The sequence below is a fragment of the Natator depressus genome, chromosome 5, assembly GCF_965152275.1.
Source record: "Natator depressus isolate rNatDep1 chromosome 5, rNatDep2.hap1, whole genome shotgun sequence".
NCBI lineage: Eukaryota > Metazoa > Chordata > Testudines > Cheloniidae > Natator > Natator depressus.
The window spans coordinates 15835183-15848641 of record NC_134238.1 but is presented as its reverse complement, the minus strand read 5'-3'; the positions used below and the strand labels follow the sequence as shown (position 1 = coordinate 15848641).

The 13459-nt window shown below is 41.6% G+C and overlaps 1 protein-coding gene across 1 annotated transcript in view; it reads left to right on the top strand.

The window, feature by feature from the left end:
* The window catches only part of MYO5B (myosin VB), a 359433-nt gene that overhangs the window by 207201 nt on the left and 138773 nt on the right, over window positions 1-13459 (top strand). The window contains exons 11-12 of the mRNA XM_074952355.1: window positions 3561-3642; window positions 5311-5451. Of these exons, the coding sequence (XP_074808456.1) occupies window positions 3561-3642; window positions 5311-5451 (223 nt within the window). The remainder of the gene's footprint in view (window positions 1-3560; window positions 3643-5310; window positions 5452-13459) is intronic.

The window sequence follows — 13459 nt, the reverse complement described above, 5'->3', positions numbered from 1 at the left end:
CCATCCAAGCAATATGTATTAGTCTATAAGTGATATTACACACTAAGCTGTTGTTTCCAGTCTGTAGACTGGGAGCAACAGGAGGAAGGTTGTGACTCCCCTGTAACAATTGCCATTATTTACGGCTGTGAGAGTTACTGTGTCCAGGGTACTAGTTAAAAGCTGCCTAGGTGTTACTCTGGCTCCCCTTCCTTGCCTCCCTGCCCAATCCATTCTGTTTGTCATCCTGGCTGCTTTTTATGTATTGGTGGAATTGTCAGTCCCCTGTAGCAGATAGGACGGTATGGGGGAAGGTTTTCTATTTTTATTTTTTGCACCAAGGTTTAGTGAATGCAATGAAATTAATTGAAACAAAAGAGCCATTTCTTTGGCTTTTCCCATTAGGAGATCATCGTAGCACAAGGTATCTTTCAGGAGCAAAACCTCCTAGTCAGAATACATACAGAGCAGACAAAACAAACCGTTCCATCAGTTAGCAAATATCAGTGAAACTGTTTCATTAATTAGCAAGTTCACATAAATTGCCTACGAGTTGATCCTCAGCTTGACAGCTAGCAAAGAAAAATGCTTTAAGGTAGGGCTTTCCTTTTCATGTGGCTGGACCTTCGCCACCAGGAGTATTTGATAAATCACAAGCTCCCTTCCCATTTTTTAATTTGTCTCCTGGATCTTGTGAAAATAAATGAATTCAGCTTGGTAAAAACACCATTTATGTGTGTCTGGCTTCAGTGCTGAAAGTGCATGCTGAGGATTGAAGGCATGATACCACGGCTGCATTCACAAGTTCTTTTGATAGACAGCTTGTTGTGACTAGATATATAGCTGCTCTCCTACTCCTGGCAACCTTTCAGAGGGGATTCACAAATCATATCCTAGGTCTCTGAAGTAGAAAAACAGTGTCCACTCTGATATCATTCTCTCCTTCTCTCATTCATGTGCAGTATTCTTTTCTATCTACCACTCTTCCATGTGCCTTCTTCTCTCCCTCCCCCCCCCGCCCCTGTCTGTTTTAATTAAGTCTCTCTTCTGCTCATTGCTCAATGTGATCACCAAGTTGCTGGAATTTGTATTTTTATGGCATTTCAAATGACTAGTGTCCATTAGTATCTAGAGGATTTAGGTTATTGTGATTAAAAGAGGAGTTCCAAAGACCTTGCTCTTATTAAACATACTGCAGTAGGATATTTTTCACAGAGCTCATTACACCTGGGACCTCCAGTAAATGCAGTAGTCAAAGAAGGGGGATTGAAATCAAACAGAAACACATCATAAGTTCTTCAAGGATAAATTATGTCGAATACTCAGCAATATTTTAATGATGACATGTAAACAGTTTTCAGTTCCATGGGCCGAGGAAATTTGCTGTACTAAATATTTCAGAGATTGATTTCACTGATGTAGCACGAGGAATTGAATTCCTCAGTTTAGAAACTGCTGTGCTGACTTCTGTCATGAATAATAACATCGTTGATCCGTTGTTTGGGAGGTGGGGAGGAAACCTTATAACCCTGGTCACTATATTTGATGAGAAGAATGCTGACAAATGTATTAAACTGCCTCCTAATGACAGAGTTTTGTTAATCAGCCTGCGAATGTTGGCTTTTGTTGAAGGCAATTCTGTTACAAAATGTAAAAGCGACAGCCTATCTAACCTCATTCATTTTCAGATGACTGGAGTTAAGTCATTACAGTTGATGGTCTGGGAATTGTTACCTGATAATATTCAAGAAATTGGGAAATTATGAACTAATTTTGGGCTGTATCAAATAATGAGACTCTAGAGAGTGGAGTATTACAAATGTAAGCCTTAAAAATGACAAAGAGAAGATATTTAAACCTTTTTTCTTTATGGAGCAGTAAGAACATTCTGCCAGTGAACAGAGTTCCCATTATCTGACCAATTGCCTTGCTGTGCCTTTTTCTTTACAGTAAGCTTATATTAATTACAATTATATTAATTTAAGAAGTAGGCACTGCCGCTTGCTTCTTCCCTCAAAGAATAATTTAAATTATCTGCAGATGTCAGTCCTTTTTTCCTAGACTTTGCCTTAGAAATACTTATTCACACCATTAACACCTGGTGATACCCCACGGAATCTAGAAAAATGCTTACAGTATACAGCAACTGGTGTACAAGTACAGTTATCCAGTAGGATTTAACTTCTAGCTTGTTTCAGTGGTTTGTAACTGCCTGATTGCAATTTAAGTTATAGTGAAAGGACCAAACTCTTTGCTTGCATTGCTCCATTGAAGTCAGTGGAGTTGTGCCAGCAGACTTTAACCCAATGTTGCCATTGCACTGGGTTCAGTCCTGCCCCCCCCACCCCGCCCCGAAGTCAGTGGCAAAATTTCCATTGGCTTCAAGAGGAGTAGGAAGGATCAGACGCTGATGCCATTCTTCAGTATGAAGCTCTTTCAGACCCCGCCCCTGTGGAGGGCTCTCAGGCAAAGGAAACAGAGCAGGGTGTGGGGAGGCAGTGCAAAGGGCACGCACCTCCTGTATGGATTCTCACTGTGAATGAGCTTCCCCTGCAGAACCTGATGCACTTACGAGTTTGTGGAGGGGCAGAGCTTCAGGATCCATAGCTATGCAGATGCATGTCTTTCCCCCTTGGCCCAGGGATCTTCTTACATAGAGGGCATAGTCCTGCCCCTTGAGTATTGTTTTACTGACCTGGGGCAGCATTTTTCCATCTGACTCTAACCCCGAAGTCTGTTTTGAGATCATAAAGCTAGGGAAAGAGAAGACCTGCAAGGCCTTACAGCCCATCCTGCTACAACTGCAGCATTGTGGAGAGGCATTAGCTTCTATTATAAACCCTTATTTTCTGGACCCTTTGTAACTTTGGCTTAGATGATGAGTTAAACTGGTAATTTCCAGGCCAAATCGAAAGACAAATTGAAGTCACTGGGGTTAAACCAGTATAAGTAAGATCAAAACCAGGCTCTGATGTCTGGAGCGTGAGGGGTTGAATCAGATCTCTCCATTTAAGTTTAACCTTTATCTCTTATTGCTGTAAAAATACCCATTTGTTCTTGCCAATTTAAAAGATAAATAATGAAAAAAATTCACTAGTGTTTCACTTGAATGCTGTCAGGTTTGCAATGAATATTAGAATGAAGACTATAATAATCCCTTCCAAATTCCATTCACAAATAGATATATTTTATATTCCTTCTTCAGCAACTGATCATTGTGAAGAAAACTGCTCAACTAAGTTGTGTAGCCTTATTATTTAATACTTTTGTTCCCCAAGAGAGATTGTTAGGCTTCCTATCTCAGATGGGGATATAATAGCACTATGTGAAGTGTTGCAAGCTGTACTGGTATTGAACATCTGAACAGTGCCTAAAGAGTGAATCCTTTCCAGTCCCTTAAATTCTGGTATGCGAAAATGCAAGTCTTGTGGACTAATATGCTTGTGAAGTTGGGAAAGAGGGAATCTGGGGACTCTGATGGATAACTGATGTTTTCTAGCATGTGGATGGTAACATCATTTCAGAGTTAAGTAGATTTCAGAGGAAGCAACACTTACACTGATTTATTCATTGCTCTGCAGGTTTGAAACTTTTGAAGTGAATAGCTTTGAACAGTTTTGTATCAACTATGCCAACGAAAAACTTCAACAGCAGTTCAACTCGGTAAGGTCAGCTTGAAAATGTTTCATAAGATTAATAGAAAACTTTGGATAAAAGCCTGGCCACATTTTCCTGTGCCAGGCTTCCACTTAGACAAACTTGTCTCCACTCTGGCCAGCTCTCACTATTAACATGAATTCGGCAGTTATAGCATAATCCCCACGGGGCAGAAATCATGCAGTAGAACTGTACTATGTTTTCATTGCTAAAGGTGAGTTTTGCTTGGTTTTGGTTTTGTTATAAATCTGAATCTCTTAGCAGGTTTGTAAACAATTTATTCCAACCTGGATCCACTGATGTTTCTGAGTGGTTTGTATGTGAAACCATTGGGAAACTGGTTTTTGCATAGTTTCAACCCCAAACCAAGCTAAACCTGGCTGTTTGCACTGAATCTGTTTCAGGATTTAAAAAGAACTCAGGAGTGGAAACCTCTAGGAGGCTGACCTAACCTGCTGAGAACTGAAACTACTTCACATTGTATGCTTGTATTATACACATGCTAACACAATTTGTGGTGTGTGTCTTGGGATGTGAACAGATAGATGGAGTTCGATATCTACGTTGAGTAGACATAAAAATGTCAGAAACTTTACACAATTAAGGGTCTGATTCCAATTTCATTGAAATCCATGGGAATTTTGCCATTGACTTCAGTAAAAGCAAGATTTGACCCTAATTTTGGGTAAAGTGGATCTACAAGAGAATTTGTTGAATTTGAGCAACTAAATTCTGTGGGGCAGTCCTGGTACTTTAAAACATGTAGTGACGCACAGTTGCAATATATGTAAAGCATCATACTATATATCAATGCTTCTTTAAGAAATGAAGAGGAAAGTGATGGGTTCAATTTGCGCAGTACACAACTGTTTTAATATGTACAACTGTTGCTTCTAAAGCAAAAAAAAATCAAATTCAGTGATGACATGTTTGAAGAGGTTTTAAAAGCCACCTTTGAAGGAAAAAAATGAATCTGAGCCAGACGTTTTTTTTTTTTTCTTTCCTCGTGGTTAGAATATCTTAGAAATGATCAAAGGACTTTTAACCTCTTGGAAATCAGTCTGAGAAACTGCAGCCAGTGGGGGACCTTTTTTCCAGAAAGTTGTGTATGAAAACAGGAATCCATATTGAAAATGTCTTCTGAATCACAGCTGTGATGTTGATAACTCCCAGTCTCTCGCTTCTGTGGAAGTGTGCTCAGATACTTTCGGGGCGTGCACCAATATAAGAACGTAGATAGGTAAATGTCTAGGGTATTCTAGTTCACTGTATAATTTACCCGTCATGGCATATGAAAATGAGGAATCATTAGGGGAGGAGGCAGAGATCTTGAGTAATGTATAAGCTACATTATGCTCCCCTGTTAGGATACCACTCTCACTTATCTGTAGGGATCGTTTGAATAATTTTCCAGTGCTATATATAAAGAAAATATCCCCACCAAATGCTTTACAATGGTAGACTTTGAGATCCTTAGTCATACATGGGACCAACAAATAGCAGAGTTTTTAGTTACACTGCACACTGTCTTCAGCTGAAAATTCTAGCACTTCTCAGCCATGTACAGGAGAAAACTACACTTCTAGTAATTGCAATAGGTAAGTGGGATGAGGGAAGTTTAATTATTAAAAAGGTAACAGTTCAGTAAAACTTTTTTGTCTTTTCTGATCACAGCATGTATTTAAGCTGGAGCAAGAAGAGTATATGAAGGAACAAATCCCTTGGACTCTTATAGATTTTTATGACAATCAGCCCTGCATAGACCTTATAGAAGCCAAACTTGGTATCTTGGACCTGCTGGATGAAGAGTGTAAGGTAAAGAAAAACACTGACGTCATCACTGCCTTTTTATCATTCTCAAAGTAACTTGAGCAGGCTAGTCATGCTGCATTCAGCGTGATGGGTCCCAAAGCTCACCCACCAGCACTCTCCAGGAGCAGGAGGGGGCCAATAAAACAGTCCTTGTCCAAAACGAACTGCAGTCTGGTGGTCTTGTTGAATTCATCACTCCTCCTGGGTTCTCAGGTAACGACGGTAGCCTATAGTATCTCTTACTTAATTCATCTGACTAGGAGGCTATGACCACTCCTCTTAGATGCAGACTTTGCAGTAGTCATCCCCTTCTTTGTGACCTCTCCCCTAGGTAAGGCTATTGCAATGTGCTTTACTTCTGGCTACAGTTCAAGACCACGGGTAAACATCACCTGACGCAGAAGGTTGCTGCCCACTTCCTAAATTGGGCAGACCGCTGACACACCACACCAGTGCTCTCATTTCTACATTGGGTGTGGTTACAGATGTTGGTGCTGATATTTAGTTCCCTAAATTGGACCTGGTTTGTTTTTTTTTAGTTCCCCTCTCCAAGCCTATATCCTTTCACAGCAGTTGAAATTGGCTGCTTTTCCTTGTGGTTCCTGGGATAAGTCTTTTCGGGTGGTAGGGCTTTCTCAGTCTGAATCTCCACCTTCTGGAATTCACTCCTCTTAGTGAGTCGGCTACTGGATCCAGAATGTGGTAAATTTCTGAGCACACTCAAAAGCCTTTTAATTCGTTAGATTTGAAGGAGTTTATTCATAAAGTTGATGATGCAATGACAAGCAACTAGTTGCAATCCTGAAGGGATAGATTGTAAGCTCTTTGGAGCAGGTATCATCTTTTTCATTTTATTTGTACAGTGCATAGCACAATGGGGTCTCAATGCATGACACGGGCTCCTAGACATGACAGTAATACAAATAATAAATAATGATAATAACGGATCAAATTTATGCAAGGGGTGAAATTCTAGGTTTCTTGAAGTCACTGGCAAAGCTCCCATTGACTGTAGTGTAGCCAGGATTTCCTCCAAGTTGTCCAACTTGCTGAAATCAGATGCACTAGCCACCCTGATTCTATACCAAATGAGCAGAAGCCACCAAGACATCTGTGTGCTGATAAAGTCTGTCATTTGTACACTTTTCCCATGTTGTAATGGTTGCAGCAGTGAGATTTTTGTCTTAAATGTCCATCTCAGGGACTAGCAAAACTTAGTTCACCCAGCTGAAGTGGCTTTTAACTAAAGGTCAAACAAATGGCATTGGGAAGCTTGGGCACATTTTAAAGAGTTTCCTTACGGTGAGTTTGTAGAAACGGATTTCCATGTTTATTGCTGCTCAGCAATTCCTGAGCAAATGTGTTCAGCTTACAAATTAAGTCATTAACAGCCAGAACTGCAAACTCACCTTAGAATCCCAAAGTCAAGTTGGACTCTTCCTTGCTCATCTGCCACCAGCAATAACAATTTTGCAGCTGGAACTTAGTTAACATGATGCTTGAGCCAGCAGAATCCAGAGATTGTTAGATCGGCAGGGCTGGTAGAGTAAGGGGCTGGTAGAGCACAAACAGCAGAAATACCTTTGCCTAAACACACAAGGGGGAGGATCTGTTGAATAAGAAGGTGCTATTTTTGCAAACACTTTTCTGCTCATAATCTCCCTTTAACACAAGGGAGTAACTTCCTGGAAGTGGTTCTTCATGCCAGTTTCCGTGTAGTGTGATTAACAGGTCAGTGTTTTAACCATCTGTTATTAGGCAAGAAAGTTTGCATTAAGACTCAGGTCTGCCTGTCACGAGAAATGGCCTTGTGGGTCTGTGTGCGTATATACAGTCGGGTAAACTGTTAGCCTTCATGTTCAGTCAATGTAGAGGACCTTGCCTCTCCTGTAGCAAGGCATGTAAAGGACACTAATCTCTCTTGTTAGCTCCATTGAGATTCATGAGCATAACAGGCCCAAGGTGAAGAGGAGGCAGAAGTGTCATGTTACATCAAAGGGACAGTTTTTCATATTTGTTATTTTAAATTCCTTTGTCCCTGCTGGGATTTAATAAGGAGTGTGACCTGTCCTCCTGTGTGAGAGAAAGGTGACTTCTTAGATGAGCGCTCGCTTCCTTCCATTTCTTATGTGGCACACCGACTTTCCTTCCCATTTAATATTAGATTGTCTTCAGTGGCTAGTGGCTGGGTGTTATACTATTGATGGCTGGCTGTAATCATTTGTGATGAAGACGTGCACAGCAGGGATTTCTGTTTGTGTATTTACAGTGAGTCAGAGCTGAGATTTTTTCACTTGGTTAAGTGAATCTGATCTTACTTAATTAGGTATTTAAGTATCCTTGACCATTTTGTTTTTTTTAACTGAGCATTAGTCTATGAAATGCCTACTGTTTGCATTAATTTAGGTCTGCTTCGCTCGTGCATTCTAATGAAATCATAAGGTAAAATGGTGTGTTGTGAATAACGCAAAGGAGAGGGCCTGGTGGAGCATGGCGCATTTTTGTGGTTTGACTCTTCCTTCTGATTCAGTGCTGGAGCAATGCCCAAGCACAGTAATAGATGGCGTTCTGTTCCTGGAGGTGCTCTGTTTTGGGTGAGACATTATGACTTAAACACTTGTGGTCATGAAAGATCCCACCTCCCTTCTTGTAAGGGAATATAGAGGTTGATGTACTGGCCAAATTGCAATTTGATTCATCCTTCCTACTGAAAATTTTCCCTGTTGCTGCTGCTGCTTCTCTGTCATCCCTCGGGGTTTCCATTGGGAGAGAAGCTTTATGTGGCTGAAGCACCATCCAGGCCCAACCAATGGAAACTGCTCTGAGGATGTGCAAAACAACAATTAAATGAGGACTTTCCTATTTTTAGCATAGTTTTGGTCTTTTCTTCTCAATTATGGCTTTCTATTATAATTAACAAATGAGAACAACTGGTGGCTGGCTCAGAAGTAGGTCATGAACCTAAGCTCAGTTGTTCAGTGCCATCCACTGCACTGCCAAGCCTCTCTTTCTCCAGGCTTGAGAAGACCTCTAACTATTAGGAACTAGGAGGAAAGTTTCCCAGATGGTAGATTGCCCTGTAACTCAAAACGGCATCTGGTACTGGCTGCTGTAGGTGACAGGCTACTGGACTAGATGTGCGATTACTCTGATTCATTATGGTAATTCTGATACATATAAAAAATAAATGGTACCCTTCTTTGGTGTTGTACAAAGCCCTGCTGCCTAATGGGGACAGCCTGAACACAGAGCTCTGTCCAGTTCTAACCCAGTACTACTTTTCATCCACACCTCTTTGACATAGAACCTGAAACAGAGGAACAAACCCCGCACATATCGGTTCCTGCAGTTTCCGTGGTATTTCTCTGTAGCTTGGGAGTAGTGTAATTAGTCACAGTTTTATAATGGACCCTTTTATAATAACCTGCAAACACTCCACAGCCTTACAAAATTTTCAGTGAGCGTGGTGAGTGAAATCACCATTTTATTGATAAAACCTACTCACACCCACATCCCAGTTGGTGAGCTTGTATTTTTAGAATCTCACCACTCCTCCTTGCTGTTATAAAATAGCAAAATCTCTTCTCTTATGCAGCACCATGGAGAGAGAATTGCTTTGCTATGGGCTGCAATTGGTATAAAAAGACAATAAGTCAGTTGGCAAGCAAGCCCACTAATGCAGTGGATAAATGTACTCTGGGACTGAAACTCCGTCAAGGGGCCTGGCAACATAATGAAATGCTAGAGCAGAGGTGGGGTATTTGTCACCAAAGTTCTTGCCTCACGGAATGTTTTTCCTGTATTTTTTTTAATGTATACAAGTTCTTTATTTTAGCCTCTTACATATGACTTTTGTATGCCAGTGGACTTGAGTGAACTAAATAATACAAAAAGCTACAAAGCATAGCAAGAATATAGCTACAGGGTTAAAAAGAGATGGGAGTCACCAGTGAAACAAATGGGTTTTGACTTCAGGCAGGGACTTGAAGAGGGAGCTTCAAATCCTCATGTTGTTGAAGGAGTTTTTCTGATCACACATGGAAACTTTCACAATCCCCAGACTCTGTAATGGATACTTTTTCTCTGTGTATCTTAGGACAGGTTATAGTTATCTTATGTATCATTTAAATGTCCCAGTTATAAATGTGGATGTTGAGTCAGAGTATAGTTACTCGCTATTCATCCCTGTGCCAAATGCAATGAAATCAGGTTACTGGTAATATTTAGCAGGCTGGTTTTGAATCCCACTGATATCTCTGCACATGTCAGTGTAAAGTTCACTATTAAAAAAATACATTTTTCTTGATTTGATGGTTGGTTGGTCTGTAGAAAACCATTGGAAAACAAAGTGGCATCTTTCAAAGCTGGCCAGCTACTTCCTCTGATTTGTGTTCTGTGAACCGCTGCATGTAGGTTAAGAAGAGCGGCAGAACCCCTGGGGGGTTTATGGTTTGGACCTCATTAGTTCTAATCAGATGGCAGAATAACGACTTGCACGTTGAGTTGTCATCCAGAGCATGGTGAGGAAGCAACAGAATGTGCAGCCCCTATCCGTATGAAGCGCCACAGAACTCTGGCATACCCAGGGCTGGGCTTGGTTTTTAGATTATATTGGCGGTGCAGGGAAGAAAGAAACAATTAAAATTCTCCTTCTTAGTTTTTATAATACTAATTGCTGGATCTGTGGCTTTGAAGAAGCCTCGTTAGTTATCCCATTCTTTTTTTTTTTTCCCCTGATAGATTTAAGGTTGGATTTAATGTTTCCTTTACTCTGAATAGCTCCCTGATCTTTGCTGGCTGATTCCTTGGAGCCCTGGGAGAATTTTATTTATTTGACACCCCTTCCAACATGAAGGAAACGGCCCAATCCTGAAAAATCCTGAATAGATGGATCAGTTATTAATTTCTGTTGCAGTAGCCCCTGGTCATTATCATTAGACTAGGCACTGTATACACAAATCATTGGCTCTAAAGGCTTTAAAATGCCATAAGGGGACACAAACTCCTGCTCCAGTACAGGTGACAACCCATGTCCAATAGTGGCCTATGTCAGTTTTTGGGAAGTTTAAAAATACTGCCCAATGCACCCGTTCCGTTGTGCTAGTAACACAATGAAAGCTATTTGTAGTGAACTTGAATATAGTGAAACTCTGTTTTGAGGGAAGAGGAATGAGGCCTGTGGATTTTCACTCTACTTATAGTAAAGTCCAACTCTCTAATAAGTGGGTTCCACTGTGAAGTGCATGACTTACGCCCTATGTGTATCTGGTAGGTGTTAATGTTGTGTGTCAGTGGGACTAAACGCCCCAATTTCCTATTGCAGAGTCAGAGCGATAAGAGGGTGGGGAAAAACTAAAAATAGCATGGACAGCCTTTAGAAGGTGTAAATGGGTGTAGCTTTATTTAGATTGTAGCTATGCTGATTTACACCAACTAAGATTCTGGCCCATAAGAGTCTGAACCAATTTTTAATCTTAACATGATATTTTTCTAACTACCCAGTTACAATGAGTTTGATGGCTTAATTCTAGATTGCATAAAGAAAGGTTTCAGTTATCATTTTAAATTTTTATCTTTAAATTTCCTTTTTTTCCTGTGATGGGGGAGGTGCTGATAAGTGGCATACCATTGCCAATATTGAATTGTGTTAATGGGGTGGGATTGGTTCCCGGCAATGTGTTGCCACTAACTGGCAGTTGATAGTATCAGGATTGCTATTAGGCGGAATACACTGTAGTGGAAATACTTATCATAGATCACCATCAACATTACAGGGATGGCTTACAGTGTAGTGTTCTGTTCAGTTCAACTTCTTACACTGTGCCCATCACCATGGAATCTGAGTGCGTCCCAAAACTGCATTAAGCAACGTGATTCTCATCTGTCTTGTGTGGCTCTTTTTCTCCCTTCCTTTCCCCAGCAGGAAGTTGTGATAGAATTATTATTTTAAAATTTACCAATTCTTTTAATGTTTTTCCTTTTGTGTGATGAATATTTAACTAGGTTCCCAAATGTGGTTGCTTTTAAAGGGTTGATAAGCCCTTATATAAACTGAGTTATTTTTCAATTTATTCTGTATGGGGGGCTTTTGGCAGTGGTGGTGTCATTTTATCCTCGCAGAAAACCTTGGTTATATAAAGCAGAGGTCCCCAAACTGTGGGGCTAGGGGGCCATGCAGGAACATTTAGGGGGGAACAGTGGGGCCTGAGCCAGCCCCCCTGGGGGGGGCAGGGAGGGAGCACCACCCAGCCCAGCCCCACCCCCAGCCGTGGCCCTGGCTCCAGCCTCAGCTCTGTCCCCAGCCTTGGCCCCTGACCGAGGCTGGGTCACAGCTTCTGCTCCCAGCCCCACCCCTGGCCTCGGCCCCTGGCCACACCTCCGTTCCTGGCCCCCATCTCTGCCTTGGTCATGGCTCCATTCCGGCCCCAGCCCCGCCCCCAGGTGCAGCCCCAAACTTGGCCCCCTTACCCTTGTCCTCGTGGCCCAGTTCCCAGCCCTGGCTCCCAGGGGAGGCATTACCGTGAAAAGTTTGGGGAGCCCTGATATAAAGCGTTGTATTGCAGTTTTGGCCTGTTGTCCACGGGCAAAATTCCGCTCTCTTGAGTGTCATGCTTGTGCTGTGCATTGGTTAATTGTTGCCCTCCATCCCATAGGTGTCTGTGTTTTATATGCCTCATTTGTGAAGTGCTTTGATGACCTTATAGAGCACCTTTCGGTAACTTGGAAAACACGATAGATTCAAAATCAGAAAGAGACCATAAAGAACATATGTCTATGCAAGATTGAAAGAACCCTTCATCTTTCTCTCACAGCAGTTAAAATTTTCAGTTTCTCACTGCTGACCAAGACAAATTTTACCCACTAGGAGAAACCTGAGATTCATTTTTGTTGGTGCTTGATATAAATGCATTGTAAATAATTTAAAGGGTCCAGTTGCCTCAGTCAGTGAAATAGTCGACTTTAGTTCCATAATCTCATTTGGCACCGGTGTTGTGGTCAGGTGAAGTGAGGTAGGAATAATGAAAAGGCCTCGTCATGGCGTTGTAAATTTACACTGCTGGCAAAGCTGTAATCAGGGTTAAAAATCAAGGAGTGAGAAATGTCAGCCTGACTCGGCTTTTAGTCCCACAGAACGTATGCCTGATCCTGATTACAATTGAAGGCACTGACAGCATGGTGAAGTGGAACCAACAGCTGTCTGAAAATATAAACCACTTGTATTTAGCTGCATTTCCTAGAATTCCTGATCCTTTGATCCAGTGTTTGAATAGATGACACTATTTCCTGTTAAAAAATCCTTTATAGGGAATGACTAGCAGAGAATAGTGGCGCTTCATTTACGTTTTTTAATGCATTAAGCAACCAGTCTGTTCCTCGGGATATTGATTTTAGTAGAACAAACTTCCTTTAACTTAGTGGTAGACACATGTGCCTCTGCTGCATAATCCCCATAGAATGCATGTGCATGCGGCTGGGTTTGCGGCGCTGAGATTGTTTTCCCGTAACTGTATGAAAGTGTGGCACATACACGCAGCTAAGAATGTAGCTTTTTATAAAATATCCCCTTCATTCAACTGTCCCCACTGACAGCCCTGGGAATTCGTCAGCTTCCTTTAGGCTGAACATCTCAGCCATGAGACAGCAACAAAAGTGACTTTATCACAGTTGACTGCTCTCCTTAAGGCTTTCTTCTCTCTCGCTTTTTATTTTTTATGTTTTGTTTTGTTTTTTTGGCCAGTTTGTGCACCGAGAGGTAAGGCAGAGGCGCTCTAAGAACGACAGGGAATAAGCCATGTTTAAAATGCCTTGGATGGGCCTGGTGGCACTCAGTGCATCATGCTGAGCAATGGGATCCCAAGGCTTTGTATGAGGAGACATAACTCATTCCCCTAGGTTTTGGCCTAGTAGAGGCTCGACAGGTTCACATGCTGCATAGATTTAAATGAACAGACAGAAGTGGAAACGCCTGCTGAGGGTGACTGCAGAGAATGCTGTTGGCAGCATCTACTGT